General features: G+C 39.3%; 1 protein-coding gene across 1 annotated transcript in view; it reads right to left on the bottom strand.

Annotated features, from left to right (window-relative positions):
* The window catches only part of rtn1b (reticulon 1b), a 46,867-nt gene extending 24,909 nt beyond the window's left edge, over positions 1-21,958 (bottom strand). Inside the window, exons 1-2 of the mRNA XM_063002205.1 lie at positions 21,634-21,958; positions 442-1,188 (exon numbers count right to left, since the gene is read on the bottom strand). Coding sequence (XP_062858275.1) covers positions 442-1,188; positions 21,634-21,832 — 946 coding nt within the window. The 5' untranslated portion in view covers positions 21,833-21,958. The remainder of the gene's footprint in view (positions 1-441; positions 1,189-21,633) is intronic.

Here is a 21,958-nt window from a genome sequence, read left to right as displayed (position 1 = left end):
GAGAAAGATATATATATATATATATAGGAAAAGAGGTCAGTTGGCTGCAGGTAAATTAGCTACTTGGGTATGACCATCTGCTGTGCTGAATGACCATTTGTACTGAGTGATCATGTGTAAATCTGTCATGCAGAGACTCTGCCTTAGCTCAGACTTGCACATAACACATTATTCTTAATCTAACAACACAGCTAAAGTATCTCTTAGCAATAACCTCTGCTACCAACTCCAGTCTCAGCTGAGAGGTCACATTATTTAGTCAGTAATGGAATAACTACCAATACCATGTCTGAAAAACAGGAAGCACATCTGTATGTTGTTTGATTTTGTAAACATGGCTTGTGAACATGGCTTCTACATCAATCCATTTAGCAATTATCAAAAACATTATCTGAACTGAATATTTTGTGCTGTGTTGTGAATAACTATCAAGTTCTTTACCTGTAAGTGGTGGTGTAGAAGAGCCTGGACTTTCATCCTCTGGCTCGGACAGTGTGACAGTGGGCACTCCCTGCAGGCCTAGGCTTAGGATGCTCTCTTTCTCAGAAACCATAACAGGAGAGGCACGCTGGGTGGCGGTGGGAGAGACGGATAACGGCGGCGTCTCGGTCAAGGTAATCTTGATTGGACTGGCACTACCCCCAGCCCCTGGTGAGCGGTAGGGCTGGTAGTCAGAAAGCTCGTCATCTGAAGGCTCCTCCACATAGGGGAAGGTGTTCGAATCGAGTGCTGTAGCAGTTGGGCCTAGCGTCTCCACCTCCACAGGTGAGGGGCTCTTCTCCAGGTAATGCCCTCCCCTAAGATTAGGAAGATAAGCTGAATCTGTGTCACTTATCTTACAGTCCTCCAGAAGGTGCTGTTGGCTGTGTGGATCCTCTCTGCTACTGATGTCCATGTAGTTGTAGGTAGAATCGAAGAGCTTTTCTGAGTCTCGCAGCTTGTGGGAGTTGTAGCCGAGCTCAGCACTCGGGGTCATCTCGATCCCGGAATCTGAGCTGAACATGGCAGATTGGCACTCCAGGCCAGAGATGAGGTCATCAGTGCTTGCTGGCTCCTTTCGTTCCTTTCTGTCCATGTCACCCGAGAAGTAAGATGTGTCCATATGGGAGGAGTAACCAGACAGGAGAGATGTGTCAGCATCACCCATGTCAGCAATAGATTTTTTCAGCAGGTCTGTGTCTGATTTATCTGTGGCAAACAGAGGGATGAGAGAAAAGATAGAATGAGCATGGATTTGAACATTTTTGACTGTCTTTAAAGTTGTGATACTTTAAGGAAAAGAAAATGGGTTATTAATATTCGATTTACACCGACAGGCATAACATTATGACCACTGACAGATGAAGACTGGTGATCATTTCTTCATCACGGCACCTGTTAGTGGGTGGGATATATTAGGCAGCAAGTGAATATATTATTCTCAAAGTTGATGTGTTAGATGCAGGGAAAATGGGCAAGTGTAAGGATTTGAGTGAGTTTGACATGGACCAAATTGTGATTGTGATGGTATCTATCAAAAGTGGTCTAAGAAAGGAACAGTGGTAAACCAGCGACAGGGTCATGGTGATCATTCTATCCAAGGCTCATTGATGCACGTGGGGAGCGTGCTGGCCCATGTGGTCCGACCCAACAAACGAGCTACTGTAGCTCAAATTGCTGAAGAAGTTAATGCTGGTTTTGATAGAAAGGTGTAAGAATACACAGTGCATCGCAGCTGCAAAGCTGTTGTGGCAGCAAAAGGGGGACCAACACAATATTAGGAAGGTGGTCATAATGTTATGCCTGCGATGTACAAAAGCCATGTGTAGGAGGCAGGATAGACAACAACTCAGATCATAACCACATATATCAATATAAAATGCTTCTAATCTGGATCAGTAAGATTTCTGCTGTTCATTCTAAGAATGAATAATGGTAATTGAAAACAGCACATGTTGAAGTGACGGTTAGCTTCTACTTTACTTACTGTAAATCTAGCCAGGGCTCAGCTTATGTCATTACAATGCCAAGTCACCAGAGAGCAACCTTGCCTGAGTACCAAACAGTTCACTTTTGGGAACCTCTTACACCAGAAAGTGATGAGAACTGTTCGATACATAAGGACCGTACTTTTAGGAGTCCTTTGTGAAGTCTTGCAGGTGATTATGTAAAATTGTTGTTTTGTATTCCTTGCTATGGTTTTATGTTGGCTATATAGCCTTGTTCGACTACTGTGTTTATCTGGATCTGCTCTTTTGTATTTTTTCCTTGTTGTATTGATTTGTGGCATTGAATGATTGTCTAAACTTTGACCAAGATTCTGCCTTGCACCCTCCACCTTGCACCCTCCACCGGCAAATGAAACCACAAACTGAGAGCTTGTGTGGCACACGTCCAATTTGTGGTTTTATGAATGTTCCACTGTTGAATGTTCAACCAACTGTTGCTGTGTGGTACTCACTCAACCAGCTATCACCATTCTGCCCCATTAACAGCAGAATAACTACAATTTGTTTGCCACCTGGAAACAGTAGTGTCAAGGTCAGATTCCACACACACCCCATCCCCTCCGGACACAAATGTTAATGCAGGGTATCACACTCAAGTGTACATGTAGGCATTAAGAAGATACTTGTTATGCAAATAAAGCCTAACAGTGACAGCTTGGCGGAAATAGTGCTTTAAACTTCAGGCTTAACCTTCCGTTGAATTCCATTCCCACACCCAGGGGCAATTCAGTGCTGCTAAATCACCTTCTGCATGTTTTGAGAAGGTAGAAGGAAACCCCCAACATATAACAGAAAAGGACAAAGTTTGCACGTCTGGAACAATAAAAGAGACCCTCAATCGGGATATCATGAAAACAGCTCAATAACAATAATATAAGATTGAATACACACATATAAGACAGACCCTAGTAAAATATAAAATACTACTCCTGCCATGAATATCAAAACAATGTGCGAACACAATGTTAAACAAACAATAAAGTAGAATGAAACCAAAGTACCTAAAGATAACCAATCCAGACACAACATAAACATGTAAAGCCTCCATCAGAGAATTGAACCCTTTAATCTATCCCAGACAAGCTATACTGTGGATGTTAACAATACTCAGACTAATCCCATTCCATTTAAAAAGCAAACACAGATGAAGACGACAGACAAATAGATGGGTAAGCTGTAAGTGAAAGTAGCCTACACAATATTGCAGGTATACTGAACGGGTTCTGTTTTAGTGTGGGCTGAATTAAAAGCTATTATGTCCTAGAGAAAATGAGACGTGCTGCTTAACAATATCGAGAATCCATAGAGGCTCTAAAACTGGTAAATGCCTTTTACAGCCATGCAAGATCTACCCACGCTACCAGTTTTCATGCTGTGCACAGTATGCTTATCCAGCTCTTACTGCCCTACATACACTGTGTGAAGCAACACACCACTGGGATGCTATTTTTATCCCACAGCAGATAAATGGTAGATCCATATGGAGAAAAGTCAAGAAGGCCATGAGTTAAAACACCTACAACCTGGGCTGTGAATTTGCCTGTGCTGTTTAAAGCAGGGATGGTGAAGGAAGAAGGGGGGGGGGGGGGGGGGGGGTGTACACAAGAGCAGATATAAACAATCCAATTTCATAAGGTGCAGAAATTCAATGTTACAAAGAAAAAGTTGAAGTAAAAAAAAAAAACTTGTATGGGATGTAAGAAGATGTAAGAATTGTCAGGTAGACACCTGACAATTAGCCTGTTGGACAGCCCATTTTAAAAACATGGGCATTAATATGGAGTTGTCCACTTTGCAACTACTGTATAACAGCCTAAACTCTTGTGGGAATGCTTACTACAAGATTTTAGGAGTGTGTGAAAATTTGTGCCAGTTCAGTTATAAGAGGTGGCTAGCAATCATCTTCCAATTCAGGCTCACATTTCTAGGTGTTCCATGGGACCATGGCTTGGTGAAGACCACTGGAGTTCCTTTACACCAAACTCGACAAATTATATCTTTAGGGACCTTGTTTTGTACACAGGGGCACAATCATGCTGGCACAGAGCAAGGCATTTCCCACACTGTTAAAAGCATATAAATGATGTTACATTGCTGATTTTATACACCTGTCAGAAACGGGTGTGGAAGAACACTTAAAATTAATATGCTATGACAGACTTCAATGATTTTGGCAGCTGTTCTTTTTCTAAGATTGAATGCTTATTACTGATACTTTACCTTTGTGCCATGGCCTTGCAGTTTCTTTTATTCATTCATTTATTGTCTGTTTTACCACCGCTTTATCCAGTTTAGGGTTGTGGTGGATATAATTCACTGAGTTAAATGCAGGAAACACCCTGGACTGCATGTCTTTGGACCTGACCGTTCTGCTGTGAGGCAACAATGCTACCCACCAAGCCACCATGCCACTCACCTGCTTAATTTGTATACAATTAACATTTCTTCACCCTAGTTAAACTTTTTAGAGTGTTTTCCAGGCATCAGGTTCAGAATATCCATATAATTACTATTAACAGTAAAGGTCAACAGGTAAATCATTAAATATCTTGTCTTTGTTCTGTTTTTACTGTAAAACAGGAGAAAGTGAATTTACAAATCACTGCTTTTTGTTGTTATTTGCATTTTACTTACTGTCCTATATTTTTCTAAATTTAAGTTTGTATGTATGGATTTTTAAAATGAAATGGACACTACAATAAAATACATTTAATAGTATCTTTCCTGACATCTTCTGCAACCAGCTTGAGCGCCAGACATTAGTGGTTTGTAATTCCAGATTAGATTATATAAGTAGTGAAATTTGTGTTTAGATTTTGATGATGGATAAGAAAGCTAGTCCATACATTCAACTAATTTAATAATAATTATTGGATGATGTGTAGGACAATACAATTTAAAAAGTGGAAAAGACAAATAGACATGAATGTGAAAACTTGAATGACTTTCAGAGGAGAAACAGGTGAAAGAGATTAAAAATACATCACAGGCAATCATCCACTCAGCTTGATATCAATAGTACGCTACGTTATGCATAACATGCTATATTTTCTCATTACACACTTTCAATTATTAAATTCCACCCACAACATTAAGCCATGCTGATGAGGAACTCATGACTCATCCACATTATTAGACAGACAAGGACAGAGAGGGTTGGAAGACACAGCTGGCACAAGTAATGATGAATTGATTACTTGTGTCTCCCTGCAATGTCACAGACAACAGTAAAGGCAATGATATCCACAATACACTTTAAGTATGCAGAATAGGATACCCTTTACTCTAAAATACCAATGGAAAAATCTTAGAGCCACTTTGAATAGTCCAAAACAACAGGTCACAGTATGTGATAATGACAGAGAAAGTATTGCACACAGCTTAAGGGTGGAGGTTGCAGGTAAACATTTACATCTGTGTTTTTTTTAATACTGTATATTTTTTTATCCAGCTTTGCCCAAAACACCCTTCATCTAAAGCATGTAAAGTCAGCTACTGCATCTTCTAAGAGTGAAGAAGAATGCTAACAGCTTTATTCTACTCTGTTAAAATTTGTGATCTACTAAACCCAAAGCATCATATCTGTATAATATATTCCACAGCAGCGCATTAAATACTGTTCCAACAGAAGAAAACTTGAAAATAAACAGTGATGTGAGTGTAAATAATTGACTGGTGACGACGTTTTAAGATTTAATAGTTTTAATAAATTCTCTGGCACACGCTAATCCCCACAACTTCACTAACACCCCTGCTACATACAGGCTCAGACATGATAGAATTGCTTTTAAGATTAACTGTGCACATATAACAGAGCTAGATTTTGACTGAACTCTTTACAAAGCACATGAATCAGTGGTCAAGTTACCAAGCATCAGAGAAAAACCCAAACTGTCATCTTTTGATAAAAAGACAAATTGCTGATTTGAGATGGGATCCAGAGTCACAAAATTTGAGATCTGCTATGAATTGCATTGTTAACTTTTCTTCCAGCATAAGGGGATAATTTAGCTCTTATTCCCAACCTTGGCAAAAGACCACAGTTTAACACATTTTGAAATTAAAGCAATCAAACACCCGCCAGTTATAATAATATGTAATGATATTAGGATTATATGCTAAATAAATGGCATAATAAAACTTCACACATCACTCACTCACTCACTTCCTTAACCGCTTATCCAATTAGGGTCATGGGGGGGGGGGGGGGGCTGGAGCCTATCCCAGCTTTTCAATGGGCGCAAGGCACACAGTAACACCCTGGACGGGGCGCCAGTCCATCGCAGGGCAGACACACATACACCCATTCACCTATAGGGCAATTCAGTGTCTCCAATTAACCTGACTGCATGTTTTTGGACTGTGGGAGGAAACCGGAGCTCCCGAAGGAAACCCACGCAGACACGGGGAGAACATGCAAACTCACAGAAAAGACCCGGACCGCCCCGCCTGGGGATCGAACCCAGGACCTTCTTGCTGTAAGGCGACAGTGCCCACCGAGCCACCGTGCTGCCCACTTCAGACATCAGCAAAATAATAATTGTAATAATGTAATAATAAGTGTGTCCATATATTTTTACAGACTTTTAAGACTTTTAATAAAATTTTTTACATCAACTGTGGCTTAAAAACGCAAGATCCTACTCAAGGAGCTGTTTGGTGTGTCCTTGGGTGCATTATAAGAGTAAGCTGGTATCTACAACAGATCAGGTGACAATAGAGATAATGCTTTTAACTCATATGACCTTAATGCTATGTCAACCCTACAGACAAACAACCCTAAATTAGAAGAGGTCAGAAATGCAAATTTAAAAAAAGTATAAACCCAAGATATTTCATGTTTTGTTTGGTCAACTTCATTTCATTTGTTAATTTACATCCGTTCCTGCAGTTTTTTTATTTGTATTTTCCATACTGTCCCAACTTTCTTCTGGTTGTATTATTGTAGAGGACATGTACACTACATGGTCAGAAGTATGTGCACTCCCCACTTGATCATTGAGTTTAGATGTTCAGCCACACCCATTGGAAACAGGTGTACAAAATCAATTAAAAAAATAAATAATATAGCTGCGTTCGGAATCGCATACTTCCATACTCAATAGTACGCGAAATGAGTACGCGAGAGTGGTTAGTATGTCCGAATACATAGTATACACAAAAAGGTACACGAGAAGTACCCAGATGACCTACTTATTGGGCAGCCATGTTTGAGTATGCATGCGATGCACACTTGTGGTCCGCTTGTATCCCATAATGCAACTGGAGCTGCGTAGGCATTCGAAGCGGAAAAAGAAACAAGAAAGATGGCGGAAAACGGAGAGTCCTCTGTTTACAAGTGTAAGTAAGATAAATAAAAGAAACATTTTAAAGACAAATAAATAACAAAAAGAAGATAAATATCCAAAATTTTGGTGAGTGGGGTTTGTAATGAGTCTGTAACTATGGTGATATTACGTCATCACGTCCTCATGTCATCACTTGACGTTGGTAAGATGGCGGATGTAGTACATAGCGGTGTTGTGTGCATACTGCATACTTCTGTACTGAAAGTATGTATTTTGTTCTAGCCGAGTAGTGCATACTTCCTCCAATCTAGTACGTACTCTGTAAGTATGCGATTCCGGATGCAGCTTATGTTTCTTTTCTGCTCCAGCGTGACCCCTGTGCACAAAGGAAGGTCTATAAGGACTGAAGGATTGTTTTCCCAGGTTTGGTGTGGCCCACATAGAATTAAAGCATAGTTTGTGAGCCAGCTCTTAATTACCCAAAATTGGTGCCCAACCATATAAATGCTCTTTGAAGAAATGTTCTTTAAACACTGGAAACTGCTACAGCCACAAAGGAAGGACCGATTCCATATTAGTGTACATAGAATTAGAATAGGATGTGCAACTAGCTCATGGTCAAGTGTCCATATACTATTAGCCATATAGTGTTCATGCACAGATAAACAATAAAGACGTCATGAAAGACGTCATGCATCCTCTCTACTGATGTTGAGCTCCACCCTGACTGAGGAGAGCCGAGACTGACTCACGCCACCTCTGACGCGTGTGCAGTAGCCGACTGCATCTTTTCACCTGCACAAGGCGAGTTCATATGTGGATCAGCTTTGCGTATGGAGAGCAACACCCTGAAGGACCAATTCTATATTAGTGTACATAGAATTAGAATAGGATGTGCAACTAGCTCATGGTCAGGTGTCCATATATTATTAGGCATATAGTGTTCATGCACAGATAAACAATAAAGACGTCATGCATTTCACACAAGATATCCTAGTCCTGCAAAGACAGTCAGAGTAAATTAAGAATGGCTGATTACAGGAGCTTTGGCTCAGACAGTGCATTAGTCAGGTTTTAGTCACGGTGCTAATACTAATGCATTCTGTGCCTGCTAATCACTTATGTATAGTCTCAAGCACATAGAGGTGAGTAACAGAGAGAGGAATCATTTTATACAATGAAATAAAACATAACGTAATACCGTAGCATAATGAAGCATCTGTTAACATGTATGCAATTTAAACTAATGAAATAAAATACAAAATGTGCAATAATGTTTGCAAAGTGTGGCAAAAACAGTTCAGAATAAGGCTAGGAACATGTCCTTGTATTGTGAAGTGTCATTGTTTGTTTGTTTATTAGGATTTTAATGTCATGTTTTACACTTTGGTTACATTCATGGCAGGAACGGTAGCCACTCATCACACAAGGTTCATCAGTTAACACAGGGTTATATCGAACACACTCATGGAAAATTTAGTGTCTGCAGTTCACCTCACTTGCATGTCTTTGGACTGTGGGAGGAAACCCACGCAGACAGAGGGAGAACATGCAAACTCCACACAGAAAGGACCACATGGGGATCGAACCCAGGACCTTCTTGCATGAAGTGTCATAAAGCAATGAAAGTGCAAGCTGCATTCTGAGCAATGCAGCAAGAGGTGCTAAATTGGTCTTCTACACTCAGTATGTTTGTTGATGTCTGGTCTGTCATGGTGGAGCAAGCCAGAACTTGCCAGGCAAATTTATGACACTTTGTCAACTCTAAATTAATCATAAGAAAACTGTCCAGTAAAAGTGGAAACAGCTTGAAAGTGTTGATATACTAAATGTCACAGTAATAGAAGAAGGTATGTACAACAGAATGTGTGTTTACAATGCACTGAACCCCCCCCCCCCCCCCCCCCCCCCCCATATGCATTACATATTTTGCATTACATACATTATATATTTTGTTGGGCTGATGTTAGTTACTTAAGGTACATGAGTTGAACCAGCAGATGTGGGCAGCATAAAGACCTGAGTGACTTTTTTTGTTTTTTATTTTGTTTTTTGCATTTTCCCCCCAATTTTTCTCCCAATCTAGTCATATCCAATTACCTAATTGCTCTACTGATGTTAATCTCCACTCTGATTGAGGAAGGCCGAGACTCACACACTCTGACACAAGAGCTGACTTCTTTTCTCCTGCACAAGGTGAGTTCATATGCAAATCAGCTTTGTGCACGGAGAGCAACACCCTGATCAACGCATTATCCCTCGTGCCTGTCCAGGCGCCATGAATCAGCCAGCAGAGGTCGTTACCACATCAGTTATGAGGTCTCATCCTGTACCCCCCTTGAACAACAGCCAATCGTTGTCAGTGTAGGTGCCCAGCCTGCCAGATGGCTGAGCTAAGTTTTGAACGGATGAGTTTAAAATGTGCTGCGCCACCTGAGCACCATGACCTGAGTGGCTTCGATAAGAGTCAAATTGTTTTGCCAACATGACTTGGTTGAAGTATTTATGAAATAGTGCTCAAAAGCAGCAGTGGTAAGTACCCACTGACAGTGGTCTGGGGAGGGACAGCCAGCCAGGACTTATTGATGCAAGTGGACATGAATATTGACCCTGGTACAGACCAACAGAAGAGCTACTGTGGCTGAAACCACTGATAGTTTTAATACTGGTTATGAGGTGAATGTGTCAAACCCTTCTGTGTATGGGGCTGCATAGTCACCGACTAGTCAAAGTTCCCATGCTAACTCCTGTACACTGTCAAAAGTACCTACAATGAGCCCAAAAGAAGGTCAACTGGTCTGATAAATCCTGTTTTCTCCAAAATCAAAGAAAATATGGCACCAGGATGCACTGTTGAATGGTCAACCATGCAACAAACAAAAGTTGAGGTCCTGGTACCAAATAGTACAGGAATCTGTGAACTTTCTCTTTGAAAGACAGTTAAAGTATTTTCTGCACCTAATTAAACACTCGCTACACCTGGGGAGCAATGCACTACAGGCATATGCACATCCTCTGACTCAATGACTGTCTACTTTTTCTGCTAGCTGGCTCTGCTGCTAGCATTCTTCAGCTCTGGTTTTCAGAATATCAGTAGCATTCTGCTATTGTAGCTATCGCAGGCATCCTTTTGTTTAGAGTTTTAAGCAGCTGCTTGTTTACTCTGGTGAGCATTTGAGATGTAACTTGCTGGTGGATTGAGTAGCTGGCGAAGCCCTCTTTTGTTTCATCAGTGTTTTTTATTTCCTGAGTTTTATGACTTTGTATGACTTATTTTCTCTGACTGTGGTTGGTTCTCTTCTTAATATTGCGAGTGTCATGCCTAGCAGCCATGAAATAAAGCCGTTAAGGAAGTACAGATGATACAGATCATTAATTCATTCATTTTTATATTTTGGTGGGTCACCCTTCGGCGCAAAAAAGTAACACATCTGACACAGACACAGTTAAACATGTAGACGTCAGAACAGTTGAGGGCACCCGCATTCCTGGGGATTCGAACCCTAGATCCCAATGGTAGTGGGCTAGCATAATTTACTGCTGAACCACCCAAGTGCCTCATAATACTGAATATCAATAAGAATTACTGGTTATAAAAGAAACAGGAAGGCATTGAGGTAACTTCTTTACACAGGATGCTGGGGCTCAGTGTTCCTCTTGGGTTAAAATGACTAATGATGTTTTTCAAACAGCTTTGCTATTGTGAGCTTTATAAGCATTTATTGTTGATGCTAAACAAATTAGATAGGCTTCATTTATTTATCACAAAGCTCTTCCCAACAGCAGCTTGCATCTACTAAGCAGTACATCAAACAAAGAACAATTGACCAGGGCCATTATATAGCATACAATAGAGAAAGGACAAGCCAAGAAGCTTTCCCAACTCCCACAAGCACACTCTTCATTTAGTTCTTCATTTACAGTTCATGCTAGCACAGCTTTAAATGCAATATATTTAGTTTCCTGACTGCATTAACCACCCAATTTATGATAGCAGTGGCTTGCAAATCCGCTCTAAAGAAAACCAAACACTGCAAAAATACATTTTATCTAATACACCTGACTAAAGAAAAGCAAAAAAGGTCATGGTATCTACTATGTTAATGAAATACTCACATACACTGTACAGCCAAAAGTATGTGGACACCTAGTGTGCTTGTTGGAATTCCATTCCAAAACCATGAGCATTAATATGGAGTTGGGCCCCCTGTGCGTTTATAAGAGCCTCCATACTCCACAGTTTAGCATACGTATGTTGGATTTTGTGTCCATTAATTTAATAAAATGTGTGAATTAAGCCATTGATGTTAGGTCTGGCTTAGAATCCAACTTCCACTTCTATCTCATAGGTGGTCTGTTGGGTTGAGGTCAGGGCATTGTGCAAGCCATTGTTCAGACATTAAACCATGACTTAAGAACCATGAGGTCTGTAGACCTTCCTTTTTTGCAAAGTGCACAGGTATGCTGGAAGAGACAAACTTGTGTTACAAAGTTTAATAAATATAATTTATTTTAAACAGGGACAACTCTGACAACGCTGCCGAGTGCCCCACCAGGCAGGTGGCATTAGTAAGACCCAAACTCAGGATTTAAGTATACGATGGGCTAGTGTATTAAACTGCTGTGCTACCTGATCACCCTATTTGGTGTATTTTTAAACCAAATTTTGTCCACCATGTCTGATTCAGATATCGGATTTATGTGTTCACAATACTAAGTGACAAGTCATGATCTTGCAATGAGCCTTTACTGTTGTATTTTGAGGGTGTGCACAAACCCATGTTTCATTAAGAAATAATACTGGCCAAAATGTTTACAGTCTAAAGCAGCAGTTACAACCAGGCAGGTATATTCGAGAAGGAGAAAAACGTATGCAAAATGCTTAAAGTGAGTTTTATCTAAGTGAACTTTAACTCTGCAAACTGGTGAATCCATGAAATAAGATTTAATATAGATTTTTATTTCTGAAGGATAAAAATAAGGATTTAAGGATTAAATAACAATCACACCCACTTTTGTTTCTATTTTTCCTTACAGAAAACAGAGAACTGCTATTTGACTATTACATTTACATTTGATTATCAAAGCGACTTACAGTACTGTGACAGTATATAGTCTAAGCAGTTGAGGGTTAAGGGCCTTGCAGCGGAAGACAAAAATGGAGTGTGCTAAATCGGGAGGAAAATGGGGAGAAAATGCATAAAAAAAAATGTGTAGGGCATAAAATACCCCAAGTTAAAACTTTGGACTACATGGGCTAGGCAGTGTTGCATAAACTTAAAATGCATCACCACACACATAGTACATTTTGTCAGTCAAAGCTGAAATACAGAAGCTTAACATGCATCTACCCGGACAAGCAGTTCTGTGTTATTTTTAAATCATTTTGAATAGTTTCCCAGTCATACTTGTTATTTTTAAAGGTGTGGGTCTTTGTACCAAAGCCTAGACAGGATGCAATATAGGGACTGTTTGACAGGTATGAAATTACATATCTGAATGAATTAGATTAGGAAATGGATATGTTTCTTAACATTCCTTCTCACAAAAATCAATGCAGCATAAGAGCCTTTTTTCTCCAGGGATTTATTTCTGATCAGCACTGTGCTGGTCCTTACAGGAACATATAAAAAAGAAGGAAAAAAGTCATTGTTAATGTAACTTTCTAACCTTGGATCATCAAGTACCATGACTGTTTATCAATGTAACCCTGGATGAAATACCTCAGAGACTGGATTATGAGTAGAAAATAGTTTTATTCTTGTGTGCCGAGAAGGACAGCACTGACAGAGTCTTACATAGAAGCTTTGCAAATGCAAAAGAGGGAAGGAAAAAATAATCACCCTGTATACTCTCATCTGTGACCTTGTAGGACAGTGGAAGATTCCCTCATTACATGTCTTAGCTGGAACATAGGAACAGGTCTAAACCAGCTAGAACTGGGTTTTGGAGGTCATACAATGTCAAGTACACCTTAAAGTTACATTCCATTATAGCAGTATTCATGGAATTTTGGAATATGACTACTGGCAATCGTTGGTTAGTTTTCCTATGCGTTAGATGTGCATCCTAATTCTGTGGCTCAGTGGGTAGTACTGTGGCTCCACAGGTAGAGCGGTCCAGGTCCTTTCTGTGTGGAGTTTGCATGTTCTTCTCAAGTATGTGTGGGTTTCCTCCGGGAGCTCCGGTTTCCTCCCACAGTCCAAAGACATGCAAGTAAAGTGAATCGGAGATACAAAATTGTCCATGACTGTTGAAATTAAAAACTGATGATACTTGTGTAACCAGTAACTACCTGTCCTGTCATGAATGTAACCAAAGTGTGTTATTTTTAAAGTCACTACTTTGTGCAGTTAGGTTTTCACATTCTGTTCTGTTCTCCAAGCCACTGAGAAATAAGCATAACTAACAAGACCAGGCAAGCCTAGTTAGTTATGTAGATTCCAGAAAACACACCCTTTTTGATAACAGTCATAAAAGCGTTTACTATATTTTTAGACTGCTGGGCCTGAACTAGGTGGCCTTAGACAAAGGTTTCCTAAGGGCTTTACAGGAATCGAGGAAAAGAGTACAGGTTTAACACAGCCACTGTTGGTTTAATGTCTGGGCATAATCGTTTTGCTTTTGTCAGTTCTTTTACATTAACCTTGGCAAACAATTAATTCACTGACTTTAGTTTGTGCACTGTCATGCACTGCATTATAATGGTGAAACAGGAGAGAGGCCCTATCTCAAACTGCTGCCACAACGATGGAAGCACACAGTTCTTCAGAACTAATACCCTCGTACCCTGCTGGGAAACACATGGGTAACTTGTTTTCCAACAGTGGCGTCATGCAGAAATACGCATCTAAGAGAGCATGCTGCGATAGTAATTATAATAAACTCATGTGGATGTCTGTGTAATGTGGTTTATCAACAACAAAAAAGTTATTTGACTGCTTTGTCTCATGCCATGATTTAAAGGCTGGACTTTACTGACAGTATATTACTGTATTTTGAATTATATTAAAAACCCAGTTTTGAAGTTATGGCAGCGGGTAGAATGTAAAAAACTGTGAACTGAAAAAATGTCTTACTGGTAGTTAAATAAAAACAGAACAAAGAAGAGATATGTTTCACCTGTATTGTTTTTGTAAATATACTATAATATCTGCTACAGATTCTAATGTAAGACTGGTAGGTTGACAAATTGATAGATAGATAAAGATTTATTTTTGCTTCCAAAACAGTCCTGCAACTGTAATGCACTGTGTATTCTGACACCTTTCTATCAGAACCAGCATTAACTTCTTCAGCAATTTGAGCTACAGTAGCTCGTTTGTTGGATCAGACCACACAGGCCAGCCTTCGCTCCCCATGTGCATCAAGGAGAGCTTAAATCCTTACGCTTGCCCATTTTTCCTGCTTCTAACACATCAACTTTGAGGATAAAATGTTCACTTGCTGCCTAATATATCCCACCCACTAACAGGTGCTGGGATGAAGAGATGATCAGTCTTCACCTGTCAGTGGTCATAATGTTATGCCTTGTCGGTGTAGATGGATAGATAGATAGATAGATAGATAGATAGATAGATAGATAGATAGATAGATAGATAGATAGATAGATAGATAGATAGACTGACTGACAAACAGACAGACAGACAGATAGATAGACAAAGACTATTGGTCAGTTAAAATATTAAGGTGACAGTAATATGTATTTTGGACAACTTTAAATCCAATAAATGGACTTATGTCTAAACAAATGTGTTTTTACTCAAGTTCTATTGTATGTAATGTCATGTTTTGTTTAAACATCTGAAATACATCATTGCGATAAATTTGTAGTAAGGTAAAAGGTGAGCAATTACTTTTTGTACACCAATGTCAATTAATCAGGAATGCAAAATTACACATAAAAAGGAGGAGAACAGATAAAACACTGCACACTCTGTAGGAAAAACTGAATGTATTTGGCTGACGCAGTTTTTTATGGTCCTGGATTTAAGTCAAAACAGACTCTCTTTCTCATCCCTTTGAAAGCTTCTGGAATGTCATGCCAGTCTCTTTCAGTCTGAGCTAATGAGCGTTTTGGAGGCATTTCAAATACCACAGGGGGGATTTTAATTTCTCTGTACCTTATCCTGTTCTTTAGTTATTCTTTATGTCTTCATTTTTTCATTTTAAGGCCTAAATCTGAAATAATTACAGCCTTTAATGAAGCAGCGCATTTCAAAACAATGCAAATTCCCTGTGCAGATTACAGTTCACCACCTGCTCATTACTGGACTGACAACAAGAGATTATATTAAAGGTTGTTTTGGAGAGTAAACAATTATGTGTGTATCACTGAGTATTATCTGAGTATTATTATTATTATTAACATTATTAATATTAATATTATTATTATTATTATTAAGAAAAGATGCTCTTTAGTGAAAGAACTGAGAGAGTCTTGCCTTGGTCTGTAAACACTGTTTATCTCATTGTACAAAATGAGATATGCCTATAACTGAAAAAGTCTTTCTTTACCTTTTAACTTCTCTAGATTTACACATGAAATATTATTAATCCATTATTTAAATGAAACAAAAACTATTATTCATTTGCCCTTAGATTTATTACATATAAAAACAGCAAACACATGCAAAAAGCTACAAAAACAGTGACATATTTTTTTTTTAAAGAACATTTTTGTTTAACCATTCCAAATTGGATGTCTTACAGGGATTTTAGATATGTGCTGGTTTGCAAAGCTCTTAGCAATATGTTTGCAACATGTGTGACAGATATAAGAAAGCATTCAGGTGTTACACATTAATTTCTAGAGACTATTAAGTCAAAATAACTGTAATTTGTCATGAAGGTCAGATTCTTAGCACTTTGGCTCATGAGTACATGAAAACAAACATGACATTTAAGCTGAAACTAAACTCTTGGAGTTGCTGGCACTAGGGAATTTTTCTAAACTATTACAAAATAGAGGAAAATATGAACTTGTTGGGTGGCACAGCGGTAAAACACGCTAGTACACCAGAGCTGACAGCTTTGCTACTGGCAGGCCAGGTGCGTATATGGACAATGACTAGCTCGTCCGTAGGAGGGGAATGCAGGAGGGGATTCCTCATAACTGCTGCAATTATTACCTCTGCTGGTTGATCAAGGACGTCTTCACAATGAGACGGGGGATAATGGGGATCAGTGCAAAACTCTCTGTATGAGATTCCCAGATTCCCATATTAATTTGCCTCTTGTGAATGAAAAGAAGCGACCAGGGGTGTGCAATGGTTCTAAGATCAAGAACTGATAAATTAAAATAGTAATTATTTTAATAAACAAAACTGACATATACAGTACTTCCCTACACTTGTCAAAAACAGACTCCACCCCTCTGGAAAAGCTTTCTACAGGATGGATTTTGACAATTAAAAGGACCATTTCCAAAGGACTGTTACCCCAAGGCTAGAAGTCTTAAAGTTATTTAATAGCACTGATTTTATACACCTATTACTAAGGCCCTACCTAATTCCCAGCTGTGAAAATCGCATCACGAACTGTGAAATGAGCCTTTTCCCGTGTAATTCAAAATGTAAGTGTTGTGTTTAGCGATTTAACAATTTTCATTTGTGTAGCATCCAAGTGCCTCACATTGGTGCCTACTGGTTAATCTGCACTATGAGACAGTCCTAGTAGTCCTACAGCAATTCAGTTAGCAATCGGTAAATCAAAATGTCCAAGATGTCACAGTCTTAAGCAGATGAAAACACAACTCGGGTAACTGAGTTTAGAAAACTCCCAACCAGTTCTGTGGACGCAGAGGGGGGCGTGTCAAACACGGAGAAGAATTTTCGTCTTTGAGACAGAACACGAAGCCTCGCACCGTCGCTGGATGTTCTAGGTTTATAATTAACCATTAAGGTAGGCTGTGCTGTGTTGTAGCTTCCATTTATTCTATCATTCAATTTATGAGTGTTATTTACTGACTGACATAAAATGTGGCACTTTTCTTAAAAAATCTGTGAAATCTGTGATTTTTGAAAAATGAAGTCTGTGAAATTAAGCACATTTTCCCGAGAATTTAGAAGGGCCATACATATTACCAATGGCTGAAACTAAAAAGGGGTGTCTTAATATCTTTGGTGACATTTAGAAGATTTTATATCTGTTCCAAAGTAGTGTATTTTGTTTATTTTTTAAAGAAGACTACACAAAGTCTCCTGTTTTAACCCTTGAACAGATTTATCTTAGGGATTTTCTGCTTAATCCGACAGCACCGCTGGGAATTTAAACTCTGGATCTCAGCATTAGTGGGCTAGCACAATTTACCGCTACACCACCCGAGCTCCATGGCAATACTATAGAGTAATGAAAAACAAATATTGAATCACTTTTGTTTTTAACATACTATTAGTGCAGAAGTTCACTTTGAATTTACAATGTTTTTTGAGTTTAATGTATTTATATGCATGAACAATGATTATGTTTAAAAATGGTCTTGGCTTGTGTCTGTCTCCTCCCATATTAATATTTTTGTGTGTTGGGTTTGATTTCTTTTTAAAAACATATATTCAATATAATGTTATAACTATGGTAAGATAAGATACACTTTACTGTCATTGTAGTTATACAACATAACTTTGTTTGGTAGCTCTTCAGTGAGACCAGCAGCAATAATAAAATAAAAATAAACTAAAAAATATTAAAATATATAAAAAGTACAAAATATACAGTGGGGTCAAAAAGTATTTAGTCAGCCACTGATTGTGCAAGTTCTCCTACTTAGAAAGATGAGAGAGGTCTGTAATTTTCATCATAGGTACACTTCAACTATGAGAGACAAAATGAGAAAAAAAAATCCAGGAAATCACATTGTAGGATTTTTAAAGAATTTATTTGTAAATTATGGTGGAAAATAAGTATTTGGTCAATAACAAAAGTTCAACTCAATACTTTGTAACATAACCTTTGTTGGCAATGACAGAGGTGAAACGTTTCCTGTAAGTCTTCACCAGGTTTGCACACACTGTAGCTGGTATTTTGGCCCATTCCTCCATGCAGATCTCCTCTAGAGCAGTGATGTTTTGGGGCTGTCGCTGGGCAACATGGACTTTCAACTCCCTCCACAAATTTTCTATGGGGTTGAGGTCTGGAGACTGGCTAGGCCACTCCAGGACCTTGAAATGCTTTTTACGGAGCCACTCCTTCGTTGCCCGAGCGGTGTGTTTGGGATCATTGTCATGCTGGAAGACCCAGCCACGTTCCATCTTCAATGCTCTCACTGATGGAAGGAGGTTTTGGCTTAAAATCTCACGATACATGGCCCCGTTCATTCTTCCCTTAACACGGATCAGTCGTCCTGTCCCCTTTGCAGAAAAACAGCCCCAAAGCATGATGTTTCCACCCCCATTCTTCACAGTAGGTATGGTGTGCAACTCAGCATTCTTCTTCCTCCAAACACAACGAGTTGAGTTTTTACCAAAAAGTTCCATTTTGGTTTCATCTGACCACATGATATTCTCCCAATCCTCTTCTGGATCATCCATATGCTCTCTGGCAAACTTCAGACGGGCCTGGACATGTACTGGCTTAAGCAGGGGAACACGCCTGGCACTGCAGGATTTGAGTCCCTCTCGGCGTAGTGTGTTACTGATGGTAGCCTTTGTTACTTTGGTCCCAGCTCTCTGCAGGTCATTCATCAGGTCCCTCTGTGTAGTTCTGGGATTTTTGCTCACCGTTCTCATGATCATTTTGACCCCACGGGATGAGATCTTGACCCCAAGGGAGATTATCAATGGTCTTGTATGTCTTCCATTGTCTTACAATTGCTCCCACAGTTGATTTATTCACACCAACCTGCTTGCCTATTGTAGATTCACTCTTCCCAGCCTGGTGCAGGTCTACAATTTTCTTCCTGGTGTCCTTCGACAGCTCTTTGGTCTTGGCCATGGTTGAGTTTGTAGTCTGACTGTTTGAGGCTGTGGACAGATGTCTTTTATACAGATAACGAGGTCAAACAGGTGCCATTAATACAGGTAACGAGTGGAGGACAGAAGAGCTTCTTAAAGAAGAAGTTACAGGTCTGTGAGAGCCAGAAATTTTGCTTGTTTGTTATTGACCAAATACTTATTTTCCACCATAATTTTCAAATAAATTCTTTAAAAATCCTACAATGTGATTTCCTGGATTTTTTTTTCTCATTTTGTCTCTCATAGTTGAAGTGTACCTATGATGAAAATTACAGACCTCTCTTTTTAAGTAGGAGAACTTGCACAATCAGTGGCTGACTAAATACTTTTTGACCCCACTGTATATGAGTATTTACATGGTAAACCATATGGACATATACACATGGTTGAATATGATATAATGACATGCTTGAGTTTTTTTGCCTTAATAATAAGTGTAATATGGTGTAATAAATAGATTGGTAACTGTTAACACTTTTGGCTAATACTGACAGGATACGGATAGAGTTTATATCTTTTCATAGTAAAAATATTGTCATTAGAAAAGCTGTTTTTCTTTTAAAGCTTTAGGACTTAACACAGTGAGAGGCATTTATTTTCAAATGAAAAAACTTGGAACAGTAGTGAATCATACAGGCATGTCTCACATTTGCCAAAAGAACCAACCCTCTAAAACCTCAAACCTTTTGGAATAAAATTGTATGCACTGGTAAGTAAAAATTGGAGGTTTTAAAAAGACATGGGTCCCATGACATCTGGTAAAATATTACTATAGCATTTCACTACGAAAACATCAAACTAAAAGTCATACATGGTGGTGATAGTGTGATAATGCAAGTAAGTTTTACTATAAAGAGCGGCATGATGGCTCAGTGGGTAGCACTGTCACCGTGGAACACTCTGGGACCTTTCTGTGAGTTTGAATGCTCTCCCGTGTTTGAATAGGTAGCAATCTCCTGGCATTCGCCAAACCCAGACTCATCTGTCACATAGAGACACGTGACGTCGCTTCACAGAACGTTTCCACGGCACCAAAGTCCAGTGGCAGTGGTGATGTAAGGCTTGCATGCAGCTACTCAGCCATGGAAACCCATTTTTGTGCTGATGTTAATGCCAGAGAAAGTTATGCAGTTATTGAGTCAGCAGAGCATTGGTAAATATACACCTTGCGCCTCAGCACTATGTGACTTTGTTTTGTTTGACAGACCTTTGGTGGTCTGACACTTGCTGTGATTGCTAACCACTTCCACTTTTCAATAATACCACTCAGCTGATCGTGATTTATTTCATGAACTGACTTGTTGCAAGGTGCCGTCCTATTACAGTACCATGCTTGAATTCAGTAAGCTCACAAATGTTTGAATTCAGTGGTTTGGCATGCCTCAATACTTGAGTACATATAATGTATATTATCACACATCCTAATTATTGATTTATTGAATTATTTATGTTTTAGCCACACCCATGACTCACAGGTATATAAAAATTGTGCAAGCTTTTCAAAACAGTGGTTGTTAAGAGTCACAACTGGGGATGCATATAAGGGAACAGGACACAATTTGCACAAATAAAAAAGTCTAAGCAAATTTTCGACAAGGTTTTTGTTGCTATTTGTTTACTTTTGATTGACTGTTTCTCTCCTGATTTGTGTTGAAAGCTGTGCTGATTGATTTTCTTCTTGTTTAGAAGGGCTAATGGAAAACTAACCTCAGTGGATAAAAAATGCTTGCTACCACTCTTATAGGAGGAAATAATCAATAATAATGCTTGTCTAAGTACCCATAAATCTTTCAAATCATCCGGGTGGGTTGATAATTTATAGTCAAAATTTATATGATAGCTTTGTTGTCGTCTTAAAAAAGTCTACAGTTTTAAAGCCTTGACTGTCCACAACAACAACAATAATAATAATGTGGCATATTCATAAACAATGTGGGTGACACAGTAGTGCAGGTGTTGTACAGCTCTGAGGAGTTTTGCATGTTCTAGGTATTTCAACCTGTACTTTGGTTCTCTCCTACCTCCAAAAAACAGATGATGATGGACTGGCTGATCCATAGGAGGAAGTGAATAAGTACTATTTAGGGTGGATTGACACCCTATCAAGGGTGTTTACCTGCCAGTGTTCCTGGATAGTAAAGGACCCATTGCAAACTCGATAAATTTAGATTGATAAGTAGACAAAAAGTACACTGTGATCTTAGTCTACTATACTGTGATCAATAATTAGGAAAGTAATTGGATTAGCACAAGTCAGACTCTCAGCAGACAGTCCGACCCAAACACTTGCCCAGACATCAGACGAGCTAAGCTAACATTAGAGTATGTGAAGAAGTATTAGCCACGACTAGATAAAGCTAAAAATGAGTAAAGTTAACCCAACTTGTTTAGCCAGATTAACGTTACCTGTAGATGCAGTTTCCATGGTAACAGGGACAGGCGGATGCTGGAGTTCGTGTCCTCTCGGCTCGTCTGTCAGCTGCAGTCCGTCCCCTGAGAATCCAAATCGGCCCAAGCTGTTCCTCCCGAACCCATCCATCCTGTCCAGATCGTCTCCGCACCACCCACTCTCAGATCCTGGCTCTTCGCTCGGTTTGGAGGACATGCTCGCTTCTTGCAGGGCTCGATAAGGCGCGACGCACCGCAGACGCTCCGGTTTTATAAGCGTAAACACACGTAGGACAAATTCAGCCGAATCTCGAGTCAGTCTTTTGTCCGGAGTCGATTCGAA

Source organism: Trichomycterus rosablanca, chromosome 9 (assembly GCF_030014385.1).
Source record: "Trichomycterus rosablanca isolate fTriRos1 chromosome 9, fTriRos1.hap1, whole genome shotgun sequence".
NCBI classification, from domain to species: domain Eukaryota; kingdom Metazoa; phylum Chordata; class Actinopteri; order Siluriformes; family Trichomycteridae; genus Trichomycterus; species Trichomycterus rosablanca.
The sequence above is the reverse complement of the archived record's forward strand: the minus strand, read 5'-3'. Positions and strand labels throughout refer to the sequence as shown.